The sequence below is a fragment of the Echinops telfairi genome, unplaced genomic scaffold (assembly GCF_000313985.2).
Source record: "Echinops telfairi isolate 266 unplaced genomic scaffold, ASM31398v2 ScPeMD7_7424;HRSCAF=8462, whole genome shotgun sequence".
Classification (NCBI taxonomy): domain Eukaryota; kingdom Metazoa; phylum Chordata; class Mammalia; order Afrosoricida; family Tenrecidae; genus Echinops; species Echinops telfairi.
In genome coordinates, this window is record NW_022111324.1 from 91252870 (window position 1) to 91269696 (window position 16827).

General features: G+C 36.2%; 1 protein-coding gene across 1 annotated transcript in view; it reads left to right on the forward strand.

The window, feature by feature from the left end:
- LYST (lysosomal trafficking regulator) overlaps positions 1-16827 on the forward strand; it is a 258721-nt gene that overhangs the window by 99025 nt on the left and 142869 nt on the right. Inside the window, exons 17-20 of the mRNA XM_045298212.1 lie at positions 4349-4449; positions 5979-6152; positions 7382-7531; positions 9794-9931. Coding sequence (XP_045154147.1) covers positions 4349-4449; positions 5979-6152; positions 7382-7531; positions 9794-9931 — 563 coding nt within the window. The remainder of the gene's footprint in view (positions 1-4348; positions 4450-5978; positions 6153-7381; positions 7532-9793; positions 9932-16827) is intronic.

Below are 16827 nucleotides of genomic sequence, written 5' to 3' on the forward strand. Positions count from 1 at the left end.
GTTTCATAATGTGAGACGTTTTATATTCAAAAACTGAAAGTTATAAATAAATATGATAAAAAGTTGATGAGATGTAAACCCATTTATGGTTTAATGCAAAAAAGAACTAACAGCCGTAAAAATACACGGCCACTTGGGTAAGTTGGTAAAAAAATATATACGGTCTTTAGATAATAAAATCACATTGATAACAGATGTCATCCAGTTATCTGCACTAATGAATGGTGAAAGATTCTCCTAGTTAAGGAAGGTTTTAAAAGTTTTCCATTGTCCAGAAGTGACTATCAGAACAATAAAGTGTTCACTACACAGATATTTAAAGTTAGCAGTGAAAATATGAAAAAATGCATGTGATAGTAATGATATGAAAGAAATATATTTTTTTGAAATAAAGTTTGTGACTTTTTCCCTGAAGTTTGCTGGTGTCCAAGAAGAAAATTAGTTGAGTTCGGATTTGTTTAAACAGGGAGAAATATGGATATTTTATAACATAGTTATCATATTAGAATAAATTGCTTAATAAAATGAATTTCTTCGTATCCTGGGGGCAGGATCAGCATCTTTCCTCACAAAGCGTAGATACTCTATAAATGTATATTGAGTGTTGAGGTGACCCCTGAAATCTAAAACACAGGAACATAAACACCCACTTCAGTACTGTCTACTCCTTCAGTCTATATTCCTGTTAAATTAAAGCAGAGATGCTATCCCTCTCTACTCACAATGCAATCTTCATTTTAGCTCTAAGAATTTTTTCAAACAAAATAATTTTTGCAACATTATCTACTGCTCTCACTGTCTCCCTCACTGGCTTTTTTATTGTCACCACTTTGATTTTTTTTTTTTCTAGGCTGTGCTATATGAGTTTCTTATATCCACTGTAACAAAGCTAGGGAATTAAAACACAAGTACATTCTTTCACAATTATGGAGACCAGAGGTCCAAAACTAAGGTGCTGGCAAGCTTGATTCTTCTGGAGGTCTGAAGGAAATTCTGTTCTATGACTCTCTCCCAGTTTCTGGTGTTTCCAATAATCCATGGTGTCTTGGCAGGTGCAAGTAGCTATATCATTCCAGGCCCTGCCTCTGTCTTCAGATGGTCTCCCCCTCTTCACCAGCCTTTTGATTTAGAGCAGGCTAATCTAATCTTGAAATCCTTAATTATACTCTATAAAGACACATTCCAAATAAAGTATGCTCTGAGGTCTTTAAGTGGACACTTTTCAGCCCAATATAGGGACATTCCAGTGTACTTTTGGTATTACTATTCTTATAAATGTCTTGTTAGCATTCAACCCAACATCATCTGTAAATGTCATTTCTTTTCATACGCATGTTTTCCATCCAGTATCTTTTGTTTAATAGTTGTTTCCCTTTGTTGTTGTTGTTGTAGTTAGATGCTGTAGGGTCAGTTTCAACTCATAGCATGAAATAGAATGAAACCCTACCCTGTCCAGTCCTGCAATACTTCACAATTGTACTTATGTTTGAGCCCATTGTTGCAGTCCCTGGGTCAGTCCATCTTGTTGGCCTTCTTCTTTTTCACTGCCCCTCCACTTTATAAGCATGATGTCCTTCTCCAGGGACAGGTCTCATGTTCCAAGTACGTGAAACAAAGTCTTGCCATCTGTACCTCCAAGGAACATTCGGGCTGTCCTTCTTCCAAGAAAGATCTATTTGTTCTTTTGGCAGTCCCTGGTGCTTTCTCAGTATTCTTCTCCAGCACCACAATTCAAAAGCATCCATTCCTCTTTGGTCTTCCTTATTCAGTGTCCAACTTTCACACGCATATGAGGCGATTAAAAATTCCATGGCTTGGGTCAGGCATAGCTTAGTCCTCAAAATAACATCCTTCCTTTTCAACATTTTAAAGAGGTCTTCTGCAGAAGATTTACCCAATGCAATACATCATTTGATCTCTTTACTGCTGCATCTATAAGCATTGATTGTGGATACAAGCAAGATGAAATCCTTTACAACTTCAATCTTTTCTCTATGAATCATGATGTTACTTACCTGTCGGTAGGTATGAAGATTTTGGTCTTCTTCACATTGAGTTGTAATCCATACTGAAGTCTTCAATCTTTGATCTTCATCAGCAAGTGCTTCAAGTCCTCCTCGCTTTCATCAAGCAAGGTTGTGTCATCTGCATGTTGAAGGTTTTTAATAAGCCTTCCTCCATCCCTGATGCCACATTCCTCTTCATTTAATCCACGATTTGCTCAATATATAGATTGAATTAGTGTAGTGAGAGGATTCAACCCTGACACACACTTTTCCTGATTTTAAAACATGCAATACTTATCTGTTGTGTTTGCACAACTGCCTCTTGCTCCATGTACAGCACAATGAAGTGTTCTGGAATTCTCAATCTTATCAAGACTATGAGACACAGTCGAATGCCTTTAAAATACAAGTAAATTTATTTTTAAATAAAATAAATTTTATCAGATTCAATAAAACACAAGTAAAATTATTCTGATATTTTCTGCTTTGAGCCAAGATCCATCTGACATCAGAAGTGATATCCCTTGTTCCATGTCCTCTTCTGAATCTAGCCTGAACCTCTGGCAACTTCCTGTCAATGTACTGCTCCAAAAGTTGTTGGAGGATCTTCAGCAAAATTTTACTTGCATGTGCTATCGATGATATTGTTCTATAATTTGAACATTCTGTTGGGTCACCTTTCTTTGAAATGGGTACAGATATGGCTTTCTTCCAGCCAGTTGGCCAAGTAGCTGTCTTCCAAATTTCCTGACATAAACAAGTGAGTGCTTCCAGTACTTCATCAGTTTGTTGAGACATTTCAATTGGTATTCCGTCAGTTCCTGAAGCTTTGTTTTCAGTTCAAGTTTTCAGTGCAGCTCGAACTTCTTCCCTTAGCACCATTGGTTCATGCTCATATGGTACCTCCTGAAATGGTGGAATGTTGATTAGTTATTTTGGTACAATGACTCTCTGTATTCCTTTCACCTTTTGATGCTTCCTGCATCCTTCAGTATCTTCCACAGTATTTCAGTTCGAGGCTTCAGTTTTCTCTTGATATCTTGCAGCTTAAGATATGCTGTGCGTGTTGTTCCTTTTTATTTTTCTACATCTAGGTCTTTGTACATTCTGTTATATTTACTTTGTCTTCTCAATTGCTCTTTGAAATTTTCTGTTCAGTTCTTCATCTTTTCTTCCATTTGCTTTAGCTACTCTATAATTAAAAGCAAGTTTCAGTTTCTTCAGGCATCTACTTTGATTTATTATTTCTTTCATGTCTTTTTAGTGACCTTTGCTTTCTTCATAAATGATGTTGTTGTTGTCATCCCACAGCTCATCAGGTCTCTGTTATTAGTATTTAATGCATCAAATCTCTTGAGATGTTTTTTTAAATTCAAGTAAGGCGACTCAGGGCCATATTTTGGCTCTTGTGGACTTGTTTTAATTTTATTCAGCTTCAACCTTGCTTACATATGAGCAATTGATGGTCTGTCCCACACCAGGCCCCATGGCCTGATTTTAGCCTGCTGATACTGAGCTTCTCCATTGTCTTTTCCACAGATGTAGTCAATTTGATTTCTCTATTTTTTCATCTGGAAAAGTCCACATGTATAATTCCTATTTGTGTTGTTGAAAAAAATATTTGCTATGAAGTAGTTTGTCTTACAGAATTCTACTATTTTATTTCTAGTTTTGTTTCTATCACCATGACTATATTTTCCAATTTTTTCTGTTTCCAGCTTTTGCAGTCCAATCACCCATAATTATCAATGCATCATGATTGCATGTTTGATCAATTTCAGACTGAAGACATTGGTAGAATTATTTTTTCCTAATTAAAAAAAGCTTAATTATAACCGGTTGGATTTACAGAGTAGATCAGTTTTAAATTCAACATTCATACGTTTCATTTTGACACATTCAGTACAATTCCCATGATACCTCCCATCACTTCCTCCTTCTCTAACCCTTGTGAACTTTGACCTTGTGTAAATACTATCCGTTTGACCTAACTGGTGTGTTGTTCTAAAGTGTACCTCACTATTATTGTTCCCCCTCAGAGACCTGTCTATTTGGTTGAAAATTGAGCCATTAGGATATCAGGTCTAGATCTGAAGGGTAACTAAGAGCCACAGTCTCAGATTCCTACAGTATCTGACCAGCAAAAGCCTGATATTTTCTAGGATTCTGAGTTTTGTTCAACAGTGTTCTCCCACTCTAGCTAGGGTCTTCTGAAGTGATCTCTTTTGTAGTGGTAGTGGCAGCTGGGCACTACTTAATTTTTCTGATCTTAGGGTTAAGACTGATAATCACCTTGTTCACTAATCCATTGGCTAAATGTTTTCCTATCTTTGATTTTTCAGCATACATTTCTTCTGGACACAGTGAGACCACTAGTTGGACCTTAGATGACTTCTCACGAACTTTTAAGACCTCAGTCACTGTTGGTAGAATTCTTCAGGAAGTTAGGGAGATTGTTTTTAGTATTCCAAAGAGTTAATTTTGATAGATTTTTAAATACAGGATACTCACAGAGGTCTACTGGGAGTTTTTAGAAAATGGAAATCCACAGCAATGAGAAAGGTCAGAAAAGTCTGTGCCAAGGCCTTTTTCCTTCACAACAGTGCACCTGGGTGTTCTTTAGTGGCCGCCCTGTGAGAATCTCGGCTGGCTCACCGTACACCCCCATTTTCCCCCTTCAGACTTCTTTCTGCTCTTGACACTTAAAGAACATTGACACTCAAAGAACACGCTTCGAGCCTCTCAAGGGTGCCAAAACTATCATTTTGACATAGTGTTACTTAAAAGAGTGTAGAGTTCTTTAGGGAATGTTTAAAGAGATAGAAACACTGCCTTCAGAACTGTGTAGACATATAGGGAGATGGTGTGAGAAACAGAGCTTCACATTTTGATATTTTTGTTGAATAATGGGTTTTGTGATTTGGTACCGTACCTTTTTACTTACCCCTCACGCATTTAGTGTCTTGCCAATAAGACCTTTAAAATTGTGTTCCACGATTAAAACCTACAAACTTTTTCAGTACTCCTCTTTTCAAATAAAATTTGATCTCTTTAAAATGCATCACCTACTTTTGTAGCCTAATCCCCACAATCCAGCTAAATATGCAACCTGCAACCTCCTGTGTATGGGAGTGTCCAATTTCAGTCCTTTGCTCTGCTTCTAGAATCCCTTCCCCAGCCCACTTTTAATCTCTCCCCCCCAGGATACTGGTGTCTTCTCTCCACAGTCTCCCTAAACCGCGCAGTGTCAGAAGTAGCTTCTGTGCCATAGTGTCTGGTTATATTTTACTTAAAGGCATGTATTTCTTATATTTAGTAGTAATAGTAAATGTGTCATTGAATTGAAGTACAAGCCATAATGTCACATATAGTATTCTGTACCTACAATAGGCCCCAGGGAGGCAAGTACCATGACTTTATTTCTTTTTGTCTCCCATTGCATGTAATGCTGAACTTGTTTGTTGATTAAATAATCAAACATTAGAGACAATTTGCTATTAATTCAGATCACTACTTAAAACTCTACTGACCTCCAAGGTTGCTAATGTTATTTTAGTGAATTAATAGTATGTCATTGGAGCCCTGGTAGTGTCGTGGTGAAGTGCTTGAATTTTAGCCTAAGGATTCAAACCCACTAGCCACTCTGTGGGAGAAAGACACTTCCATACAGATTTCAACCCTGAAAACCCTAAAGAGCATTTCTACTCTGTCTATAGGATTACTATCAATCCAAATCAATTTGACAGTGATGAGTTATAGTATGTAGTTCAAAAGCTTGGAATATATGTTTTTTCTCCTAATTTTGTGTATCAGAAATGCTTAAATTGTTATAAAAATGTCAGCATTAAAAATTATATGTGCTTGCTGTTGTATAATACCAACTTAGGGTATTAAAGGTGTACATAGTCATCACACATGTTAAATTTATACTCTAAATAGATCAAAAGAAAAACACATCTACTTTTTTTTTAGGTTGTTGAGCTCAGTATCTGTGAAGAAACTCAAGCATTAGCACTACGAGTCATCCTCTCGTTGACCAAATACAACCAACAAAGAATACATGAATTAGAAAACTGCAATGGCTTTTCCATGATTCATCAGGTGTTGATCAAACAAAAATGCATTGTTGGCTTTCATATTTTGAAGGTATGAGCTCATAAAATGTATTCTCATAGATTCAAATCCAATTCTACTATCTCTTCATCAAGGTGTTCCAACTATAGAGAGAGGCTTTTTCCTCAGTTTTTCCTAAAGATAAAAATGGAACTACGATAATGTATATTTAATCAAAGTGAGGTATTCTGATTCTTGACATCCTTTAAGTAATGACTTTTTGTTTTTCCCTTAAAGTAATTTTTTTTTAGAGAAAGAGAAAAACAGAAACTCATGGAATTTTTGATTTGGATATCCCCTAGATGTCTTGTAGGCCAACCCCTCCGGCTATAGATAGACAGAATTGAGACCCAGGCACTGTTGTGTGCTTCAGAACCACAGTCCAGCTCAGTTCTCCCTACACCTGGTGACATGTCATTTCCATTTGCTAAGACTAATTCTTTAACCTTACTAATAGTCACCACCTCTAGTTTATCAAGATCTAGATCCCTGGTGGTGCAGTAGATGAAGCATTGTGCTGCTAACTTCGAATTCAACAGTTTGAAAGCAAGCCACTCTGCAGGGGAAAGATAACGGTTTTCTACTCCCATAAACACATCTCGGAAACCCACGGGATGGTTCTACCCTGTCCTATAAGGTCACCATGAGTCAGAAATGAATTTGATATATTTCTGAATTAATCCTTATTACTTTTTAGAAAGGGTCTTAAAGCCTAATAACAGATTCAGTCAACTTTGGAAATAGAGAGTGGGATTATATCCAATGTTTGAAACTGAGTAATCATTAAAAATATCTCTGAAGGTTTAGACTTTTTCATTATTTGAATGGCTTTGAAAAATAAAGGTACTTTATGAAATTTGAAGTCATTTATTAGTTTTTAAATTTTTTGTGAGAATATCTTTGTCATTGGGGGTAGAAAATGATCTCTTATTTTTATTCAAAAAGTTAATTTTTGTGTCTGTATTGCTACAAATGTAGTTTACTTTGTGAGCTTAGATTTAAAAAAAAAACTTACTATGGATTTTCTAAAACATATACCAGTGTGTTAGACAGGGTTCTCTAGAGAAACGAAACCAGGACACTTATGATTTTATACATCTATATATATATGTATACCGCACGAAGGAATATAACAGCTAATTAGCAGACAGCCGAGTCTTCCATAAAACAGTCTTTTCCAAGATTAAAAACTTAATTTTTCTGTTTAATATTTGCATTACTCAGTTATTAATGCATCTCATACTAATGCTATTTTGCCTTAGGCCCTTCTTGAAGGTTGCTGTGGTGAAGATATTATTCATATCAATGAGAATGGAGAGTTTCAGCTGGCTGTAGAGTCTAATGCTATAATCCAAGATGTTAAACTATTAGAGGAGCTGTTGTTTGACTGGAAGATATGGAATAAAGCAGAGGTATGTACTTTTAAATATTCACCTAGTACCTCTTCTGAAGAAGAGAATAAATTACTATTTCAGTGTAAATTGTGAATGGAAATATTGAGATTGTTTTCTGTGCAAAGTTTTGATCAGCCTTTGGTAATGCTGCCCGGGAAGGTCAGAATCTGAACGTGGCCTGAGGAGGACCAAGTTGCTAGAACAGAATTCAGGCAAGAGAGCACAGACAGAGTTCATTGGATCAGTTAGTGACTTGCATTTTGAAAAGGAGCCTTGCTTAGAGTCTGGGACCCAGGTCAAGGAATGAGAAGTGAACATACTTCTGGAGTGATAGAGCTGTGACTAGGTTATTTATGGAAGCCTTGATTTCATCCTTGGCATAAGCAAGGATCATACTTTAATCATAGATTTAAACACAGCATCTCAGCATTCGGAATGAAGGAGCAGGTCTTCACCAAGGCCTACGCAGGGCATGACTGTTTGAGTATAGTGCTGTTTCCTTTGTTTCCTTCTGCTTTGGTTTCAACCAGTCTTCATGGTATAGGCTCATACAGGAGTCTTAGTTCTAGTGTAAAACATTTTCCTGAAATACGACAGTTCTAATAGACATTGGTGATCTCTATCAGAAGTTAGGTTGCCTCGAATTTTTAAAAATATAATAAATTTATCATCAAACATAATTATTTAAAGAATGCAGAGTATATAGCTTTAGAATTAAAAAAAATAGTTGTGTCAAAATTTGGTAGGAATCCTAAAGATTTGTATGATATTGCTAATAATGATTTGTGAAGCTGAAACTTTCTTAGTCTAGCATTAATAAAAAATAACTTTTTATTTAAAATGCTAGAGAAAAGTGTTATTATATTCTTCCTATAGAAAATTATATCACAAAATCATTGTTATGAAGAGATAGAACATATTCAGCCACAAAACATAAGGAAAAGATATTATAGAGGTATGTCAGACAGCTAATCAAACTCTTATCTTTCTGGATTTTTTGGCGTTTATGGTATTTGTCAAGTTTTAAAACTTTTAAGTTTATACTTTATTGTGGTTTGTTTTATCATTTGAATAAATTCTCACCTTAAGACCCAAATAACCCGTATGTATTGGTTAAAATACCAATTGGAAGAGTAAACTGAACTAAATACTGGATTCTTTTATTTTCCACTTTAAAAGAAGCTGCTAAGCTAGGGTTGTGTGATTAAAAAATACATTTTTTGTTGTTGTTGAATGCAATGGTAATTTTAAAAATCATATACACACTTACATGGATTTGAAGTGGGTTTCCTTACCTAATTAATTATTTTTTAACTAAGTTTGTGTTTTATGTTGACTACAAGTTAAACTTAGTACTCTTTTATTTTGGTGCTATTTTTCAGATCTGAATCAAGTTTTCATACTTGGGCTTCCTTGTCTTTAGTTTTCATGTGACTTTACCAAGAGCTCTTTTTTCCCTCCAGGGCATCATATGAGTACTATCAGTTCCTTGGGCTTTTGATGTTCATTTATATCAGACAATGGCAAGAGACATAGTAGGAATTGTAACCCAACCTAGTCAATTTTGCTATGTGTTAATAGCTTTGGGGTACTTTGGGCAATAAGATGAAGTGAAGATTATCTTTCAATACTAGTTACTTAAATAAGTAACTTATGGTTACTTCTCCCTTATGGTTAATTTACAATTGATTAAATTTTGGAAAACATTTTAAGGCACCTTAAACAAATTCTGACCATTTACTGAATATACAGTTTGCCCTTGTGTAGAGAATTCTGTTAATTGACCTTAAAAGTAAATTAATCCAAAACATTCGGAATTTTTGCATTGCCAGCAAATTGTTTGAAATTTGGTATATGTTCTAAACTTCCCTGTTTAAATGTTGTGTGTGAAAATTTGCATTCATGCTTATGCCTTTTAAATAATGTTATGAACATATATTATTTGAAAATGATTATAATGAAATATGTGTGACTCTCTATAGTGTTCCGAGTCCTCAAGAAAATTCACCTTGTGAAAATACTTAAAAATCATTTAATGCTAAAGGAAATTACTTTGTTAAAGCACCCAGTGCAATATTGGATTTCATATACGTATTTAGAAGTGACCTATTAACAATAAAATTTGATAAGATGGGAGTAAGTTTTTAAGATTATTTTTCAGGTATATTTTGTCTTTGACAGTGTATATGTACACTAGGCCAATATAGTTCATGTCTTCTAAAAGCATGGAGCATGTTTTTTAGCAGCTATGTGCTAATTGGTATGTTTTTATTGTCTTAGACAGGTGTTTGGGAGACTCTGCTAGCAGCTCTAGAAATCCTCATCAGAGCAGATCACCACCAGCAGATGTTTAATATTAAGCAGTTATTGAAAGCTCAAGTGGTTCATCACTTTCTACTGACATGTCAAGTTTTGCAGGTATTTATGATGTAACTACTTTTAGAGATTTTCTGCAATTGTTTCTGCACTCCATATCGAGGGAATCCCTGGATGGCACAAACCGGTTCAGCAACTAACCAATAGGTTGGAGATTTGCATCCACGCAGAAGCACCGTAGAAGACAGAATTGGCGATCTATTTCCAAAAATGAAGCCATTGAGAACCCGTTGGAACACAGCTCTCAGATATGCAGATGATCCACGACATTCATGGATATATTAGCAGCTGAAGTAAATACACATATACAAATACTCTCTGTCACACTTATTAATGAGTATACTCACTGTCTCTCCCACACCTGTTTAGCCTTTGTTTCTAAGTATCTGTGCATAGATAACCATTATTGTAAAATTGTGTAGCTGTTTTTGACTCTCTTGTCTTTAACTCTTGACAACCTCCCAGTGTCTTCCACTGATTCCATCATTTTTTGCAAACCTTCTCCTTATTGTGTATTGCTTTCCCTTCACCCTGGTTAGCATTTATTTGTCTACCCTCTAGCCTGTGAATTCCCATTCTTCTGTTTCCCTCCCACTCCTGGTAACCATCAAGGAATGTTTCTTTTAGTGTGAAAACTTTTTCCTGACTTTTATAATAATGATGTCATACAATATTTGTCTGTTTTCGGTGGACTAATTGTACTCAGCATCATATCCTCCAGGTTCATCATGTTACAAGGTATAGAATCTTCATTATTCTCTAATGTTGTATAGTATTCATACATATATGAATATCCAAATATATTGTTTCTATCCAAAGAAGCAATATATTATGTATATAATGTTATTATGGTATAATAATATATCATATACATGATACACACGTATATAATATTATTTTATATAGATGTATACACACACACTAAAGTTTATCCATTCTTCTACTAGTAGGCATTTAGATTGTTTCTGTCTTTTTGCTGTTGTGAATGCTAAAACAAAACAACTCGTTGCCATTGAGTCACTGCTGACTGTATGGGTGTTTATATCTTTCTTTGTGTTGCAGCTTTTTAAAAAAATATATGCAAGTACCATATAGACTCGAGTATAGGCTGACCCGAATATCCACCTAATTTTACCACAAAGCCTGCTTTAAAAATGTGCTGGAAAACTCAGCTTATACTTGAGTATATACGGTAAATATTTACCTGATGCCAGTGGAGAGGCCAAGATGGAAGGCACATAGGCAAGAATGGATTTAGGAGTGAAAAATTGAGTTGCATCCATGAGATTTGGGGAGGTACAAGGAATATAATCCAGAAGCACTTATAATTTTAGTAGAAATAGCAATTGGAAGTCAAAGAGATCTATGTTTTTGTTTTGGCTTGGCCACTTAATAGTTGTGAGATCCTGGAAAAAGACTTGTGCGCTTTCTTCTCTATACTCAAATGTTCTCATTGTCAGTATGAGGTTGACAGACTGCATTTCAGAAATCAATATCCAGACCAGTCTTTCCCAAAATAGGTGATATAGCCCTCTGGAGGGTACGGGAATGCTCAAGGGGGGCTGCAAAAGCAGAAGCCTACAGCTAAGCGTGAGTTATGGGCTGTAGTACACAAGTTTTTATTGCAAAGGGTTTCCTCTGTAACTTTTTTCTGAAAGGGTGGCGGTAGGCAAAATAAGTTTGGGAATTTATAATCTAGATTATAAGCACTGATTCAGCAGTGCACAGGAGTAAATATAGAAGTTATATTAGGACACAGGGAAAAGAAGATGAGGAATTGTACCTCTTAGCCTTGATCTATAAACTACTGGGGAGGTATAATTGTTGTTATGTGCCCTTGAATCAATTCTAACTCACAGGAACCCTATGTGCAAGAGAAGGAAACACTGCCAAGTTCTGTACCATCTTCACAATTGTTTCCACAGTTATTGTTGTTGTTGTGGCTAGGTACCATTGAGTTTGTTCCAACCCATAACTACCCTATGCACAACAAAATACTTGCATGGTCCTGTGCCATCCTCAAAATTGTTTTATGTTTGAACCCACAAAACAGTGCAGCCAGTGTCAATCAATTCCTTGAGGACCTTCCTCTTTTTCACTGCACCTCTACTTCACCAAACATGATGTCCTTCTCCTAGGATTTGTTTCTCCTGACAGCATGTATGAAGTAGGTAAGACAGTCTCACCATTCTTGCCGCTAAGGAGCTCTCTGGCCTTACTTCTCCAAGTCGGATTGGTTTGTCCTTTTAGCAGTCGGTGGTATTTGAAATGTTCTTTTCCAGCACCACAATTCAAATGCAAAGATTCTTCTTCAGTCTTCTTTATTCAATATCCAATGCATATGACTTTCACAAGCATATGACTCCATTGAAAACACCATGGCTTGGGTCAGGCATAAATTAGTCCTCAAAATAGCATCCTTGCTTTTCTGTACTCTAGAAAGGTCTTCTGCAACTGACTTACCCAAGGCAATGTGTCTTCTGATCTCTTGACTGCAGCTTCCATGAACATTGATTGTAGATCCAAGCAAGAAAATTCCTTGACAACTTCAACCTTTTCTCCATTTACCTTGATGTGCACTATTGGTCCATTATTGAGGATTTGAGTATTGAGTTGTAATCCACACTCAAAGGCTACAATCTTTGATCTTCATCAGCAAGTGCTTCAAGTCCTCCTCCCTTTCAGCAAGCAATTGCTTGCTGTCATCTGCATGTTGAAGATTGTTAATAAGCCTTCCTCCAATCCTGATGCCATATTTTTCTTTATGAGGTCCAGCTTCTCTGACGATTTATTCACCATATGGATTGAATAAGTGAGATCAGAGAATACAACCCTGATGTACACCTTTTCTAATTTTAAAGCATGCTATGTTCTCTTGATCTATGTACAAGTTCTACATGAGCACAATGAAGTATTCTGGAATTCCCATATTTCTCAAGGCTATCCAAAATTTGTTATGATTCACACAGTCCAATACCTTGGCATAATCAATAAAGCACAAGTAAACATCTTTCTGGTATTCTCTGCTTTCAGCTAAGATCCTTCTGACATCAACAATGATATCCCTTGTTACACATCCTCTTCTGAATCCAGCCTAAATGTTTGGCACCTCCTTGACAATGTAGTGCTGCAACTATTGTTGAATGATCTTCAAAATTATATTTTATGTGATATCAATAATATTATTTTGTAGTTTTAACATTCTTTGGAGTTACCTTTCTTTGGAATGATACAAATATGGATCTCTTTCAGTCAATTGGTCAAGTAGCTTCTTCCAAATTTCCTGGTAAAGATGGGTAAATGCTTTATCAGCTTGTTGAAACATTTCAACAGGTAGTCCCATCAATTTCCAGAACCTTGTTTTTAGTTAATGTTTTCAATGGCACGTGAAACAGCTGCCTTCAGCAACATTAGTTCTTGCTCATATGCTACCTCCTAATATGCTGGAATGTTGACTTGTTCTTTTGATACACTGACTGTGTATTCTTTTTATTTTCTTTTGATGTTTCTTGTATCCTTTTATATTTTCCCCATAGAATCCTTCAATATTGCCACTTGAGGCTTGAGCATTTTTCTTGAATTACTTTAGTTTAAGATATGCTGAAAATGTTTGTTTTTTTTAATCATTTTATTGGGGGCTCATACAACTCTTATCACAATCCATAGATACATCCATTGTTAAGCACATTGTACATTTGTTGCCATTATCATTCTCAAAACATTTTCCTTCTACTTGAGACCTTGGTATCAGCTCCTCATTTTTTTCCTTCCCTCCCTGCCCGTCCTCCCTCATGAACTCTTGATAATTTATAAGTTATCATTTTTCATGTCTTACACTGTGTAACGTCTCCCTTCACCCGTTTTTCTATTGTGTGTCCCCCAGGGAGGGGGTTATATGTGATCGGTTCCCCCTTTCTATCCAACTTCCCTCCACCTTCTTGGTATCGCCACTCTCACCACTGGTCCTGAGGGGTTCATCTGTCCTGGATTCCCTGTTTCCAGTTTCTGTCTGTACCAATGTACATCCTCTTGTCAGGTAGAATTGGGATCCTGATAGTCGGGGGGAAGGAAGCATTAAAGAACTAGAGGAAAGTTGTATGTTTCATCGGTGCCATACTGCACCCTGACTGGCTCGTCTCCTCCCTGAAACCCTTCTGTAAGGGGATATATAGTTGCCCACAGATGGACTTTGGGTCCCCACTCTGCGCTCCTCCTCATTCATAATGATATGATTTTTTGTTCTTTGATGCCTGATACCTGATCCCTTTGACACCTCGTTATCACACAGGCTGATGTGCTTCTTCCATGCGGGCTCAGTTGCTCCTCAGCTAGATGACCGCTTGTTTATCTTCAAGCCTTTAAGACCCCAGACACTATATCTTTTGATAGCAGGGCACCATCAGCTTTCTTCACCACCTTTGCTTATGCACCCGCTTTGTCTTCAGCGATCGTGTCAGGAAGGTGAGCATCATGGAATGCCAGTTTAGTTCTTGTATTGAGTGGAGGCCCAATGTCCATTGAGAATGTTCTTTTTTTTTCTACCTCTAAGTCTACACACTTCTTTATAATATTTACTTTGTCTTCTCAAGGAGCCCTTTGAAATTTTTGGTTCAGCTTTCTGACTTCATCATTTCTTCCATTTGCCTTAGCTATTCTATAATTAAGAGAACATTTCAGAGTCTCTTCTGACATCCACTTTGATTTTTTCTTTCTTTCCTATTTTTTAAATGACCTTTTACTTTCTCCGAATGATGTTCCTGATGTCCCCTCACAGCTCATCAGATTCATCAGGCTCATCATTGAACACTAATAATTAATGTTCAGTGCAGTAAATCTGTTCTTGAGATTTCCTCAACATTCAAGTGGGAGAGACTCAAGGTCATATTTCTGCTCTGCTGGACTTGTTTTAATTTTCTTCACCTTCAACCAGAGCTTACATATGAGCAATTGATGGTTACTTCCACATTTAGCCCGGGCCTGGGTTTATATGCTGACATTGAGCTTCTCCTTTAACCCGTCCCATAGTTATAGTCAATTTGATTTCTGTGTATTCCATGTAGATAAGCTCATGTGTATACTCACCTTTTTTGTGGAAAAAAAAGTATTTACTATGGAAAAGTCATTGGTCTTGCAAAATTCTGTCTTTTAATCTCCAGCTTCATTTCTGTTACCATGACCATGTTTTCCAACTATTGGTTCCTTCCTCTTTGTTTCCAACTTTTGAATTCCCATCGCCAATAATGATCAGTGCACCTTGATTACATGCTTGATCTGTTTGCACCTGAAGATCTTGGTAAAATTCTTTTATTTCGTCATCACTATCTTGCTTTGCTTGATACGTAAATTTGAATAATAGTTACATTGATTTGATTTCCCTTTAGGCAAATAGATATATTCCTATCACAGACAGCATTGTTCATCATGATTGACTTTGCAGATTTTTTTGTTATCTGTTTACTTTTATCTTGAGTCTTATCGAATCAGCAAATGAAGAGCCCAACGACTCCACTCCCACAGACTTTACTTGATTCATGTCAGCGTGGTTGACTCCACTTAGAGAAAGCAGCTCCTCATCAGTTATATATTGGCTGTCTGCTGACCCAGTATGGCCATGCTCCACACTATCTCTGACAATATTCTGCTTCCTTCACTATCTGATAATATTTCAAAGCTAGGCATACAATTTTCAGTGGCTACTTCCTCTGAAGTGGGGAGCTGAGCCCTTCCAATGTCTGTTCTTAGTCTAGAAGCTCTGCTGAAACCTATTCACTTTGGGTGACTTTGTTGGCATTTGAAATACCAGTGACATGGCTGCCAGATTCAAAGTCAGACACCATCCACCATAGAACAACAAATTGGCAAATAAGTGGTGGCAGTATTTCATAGTAGGGTGTTATATGCTTTTAATTTCCTTTGGATCTCTTTTGATGTCTCTCTTTTCATATCTTATTCTCAGTATGTGTATCTTCTTTTAATTTTCTTTGTTAATTTTCCAGCAGTATGTCAATTTCATTAATCCTTTCAAATAACTAGCTTATTTTCTTGATGTTTCTCCATTGTATTTCTGTTTTCCAGTTCAATTATTCCTTCTGTAATCTTTATAATGTCTTTTCTCTCATTGTTGTAGGTTGATGTTGTGGCTCTTCTAGTTGTTGGCGATGTTATGTTAAGGGTTTTTTTTGGTCTCTCCTTTTTTTCATGTGTCCATCGATTACTATACATTGCCCTCTAATAACTGCTTTTGCTATGTCCCAAACGTTTTGTTATGTTGTGCTATTGTTCTCATTTGTTTCAAGGAATTTGTTAATTTCATCCCTTGTTTGATAGATTGCTCATCACTTTTCAGTAATATATTGTTCAGTTGCTGTGTTTATCTTTATGGTCTTGTTCCTTCTATTGTTGATTTTCAGTTATATAGCATTGCAATGTGAGAAAATGGATTATAGGATCCCAACGTTTTCGAATTTATTAAGGCTTGCCATGTGGCCTAACATGTGGTCTATACTAGAGTATGTTCTGTGTGTGCTGCAGAAAAATGTATACTGTATTGTAATAGGGTGGAATATACTGTATATGTTTAGGAGGTCAAGTTGCTTCTTTGTCTTGTTTAGCTCTTTTGTTTCTTTAGTTTCTTTCTTGAGAATCCATCTTTCATTAAGACTAGTGTATTGGTGTCTTCTGTTATCATTGATCAATTTCTCTCTACAACTCTCTAAGGGTTTGATTGATGAATTTTGAGGGACTTTCATAGGGGGCATATATGTTTATTATGCATATGTTCTCTTGCTCTATTATTTAATCATTGTTCAGTATCCATTCTCATTTCTCAGTATGTTATTTTCCTTGAAGTCTATTTTATCAGATATTAATATTTCCACTCCTGCTTTTTTTTTCCCATACTGAAGGATTTATTAATAAGGGGTTGTAATCTTTTTTTT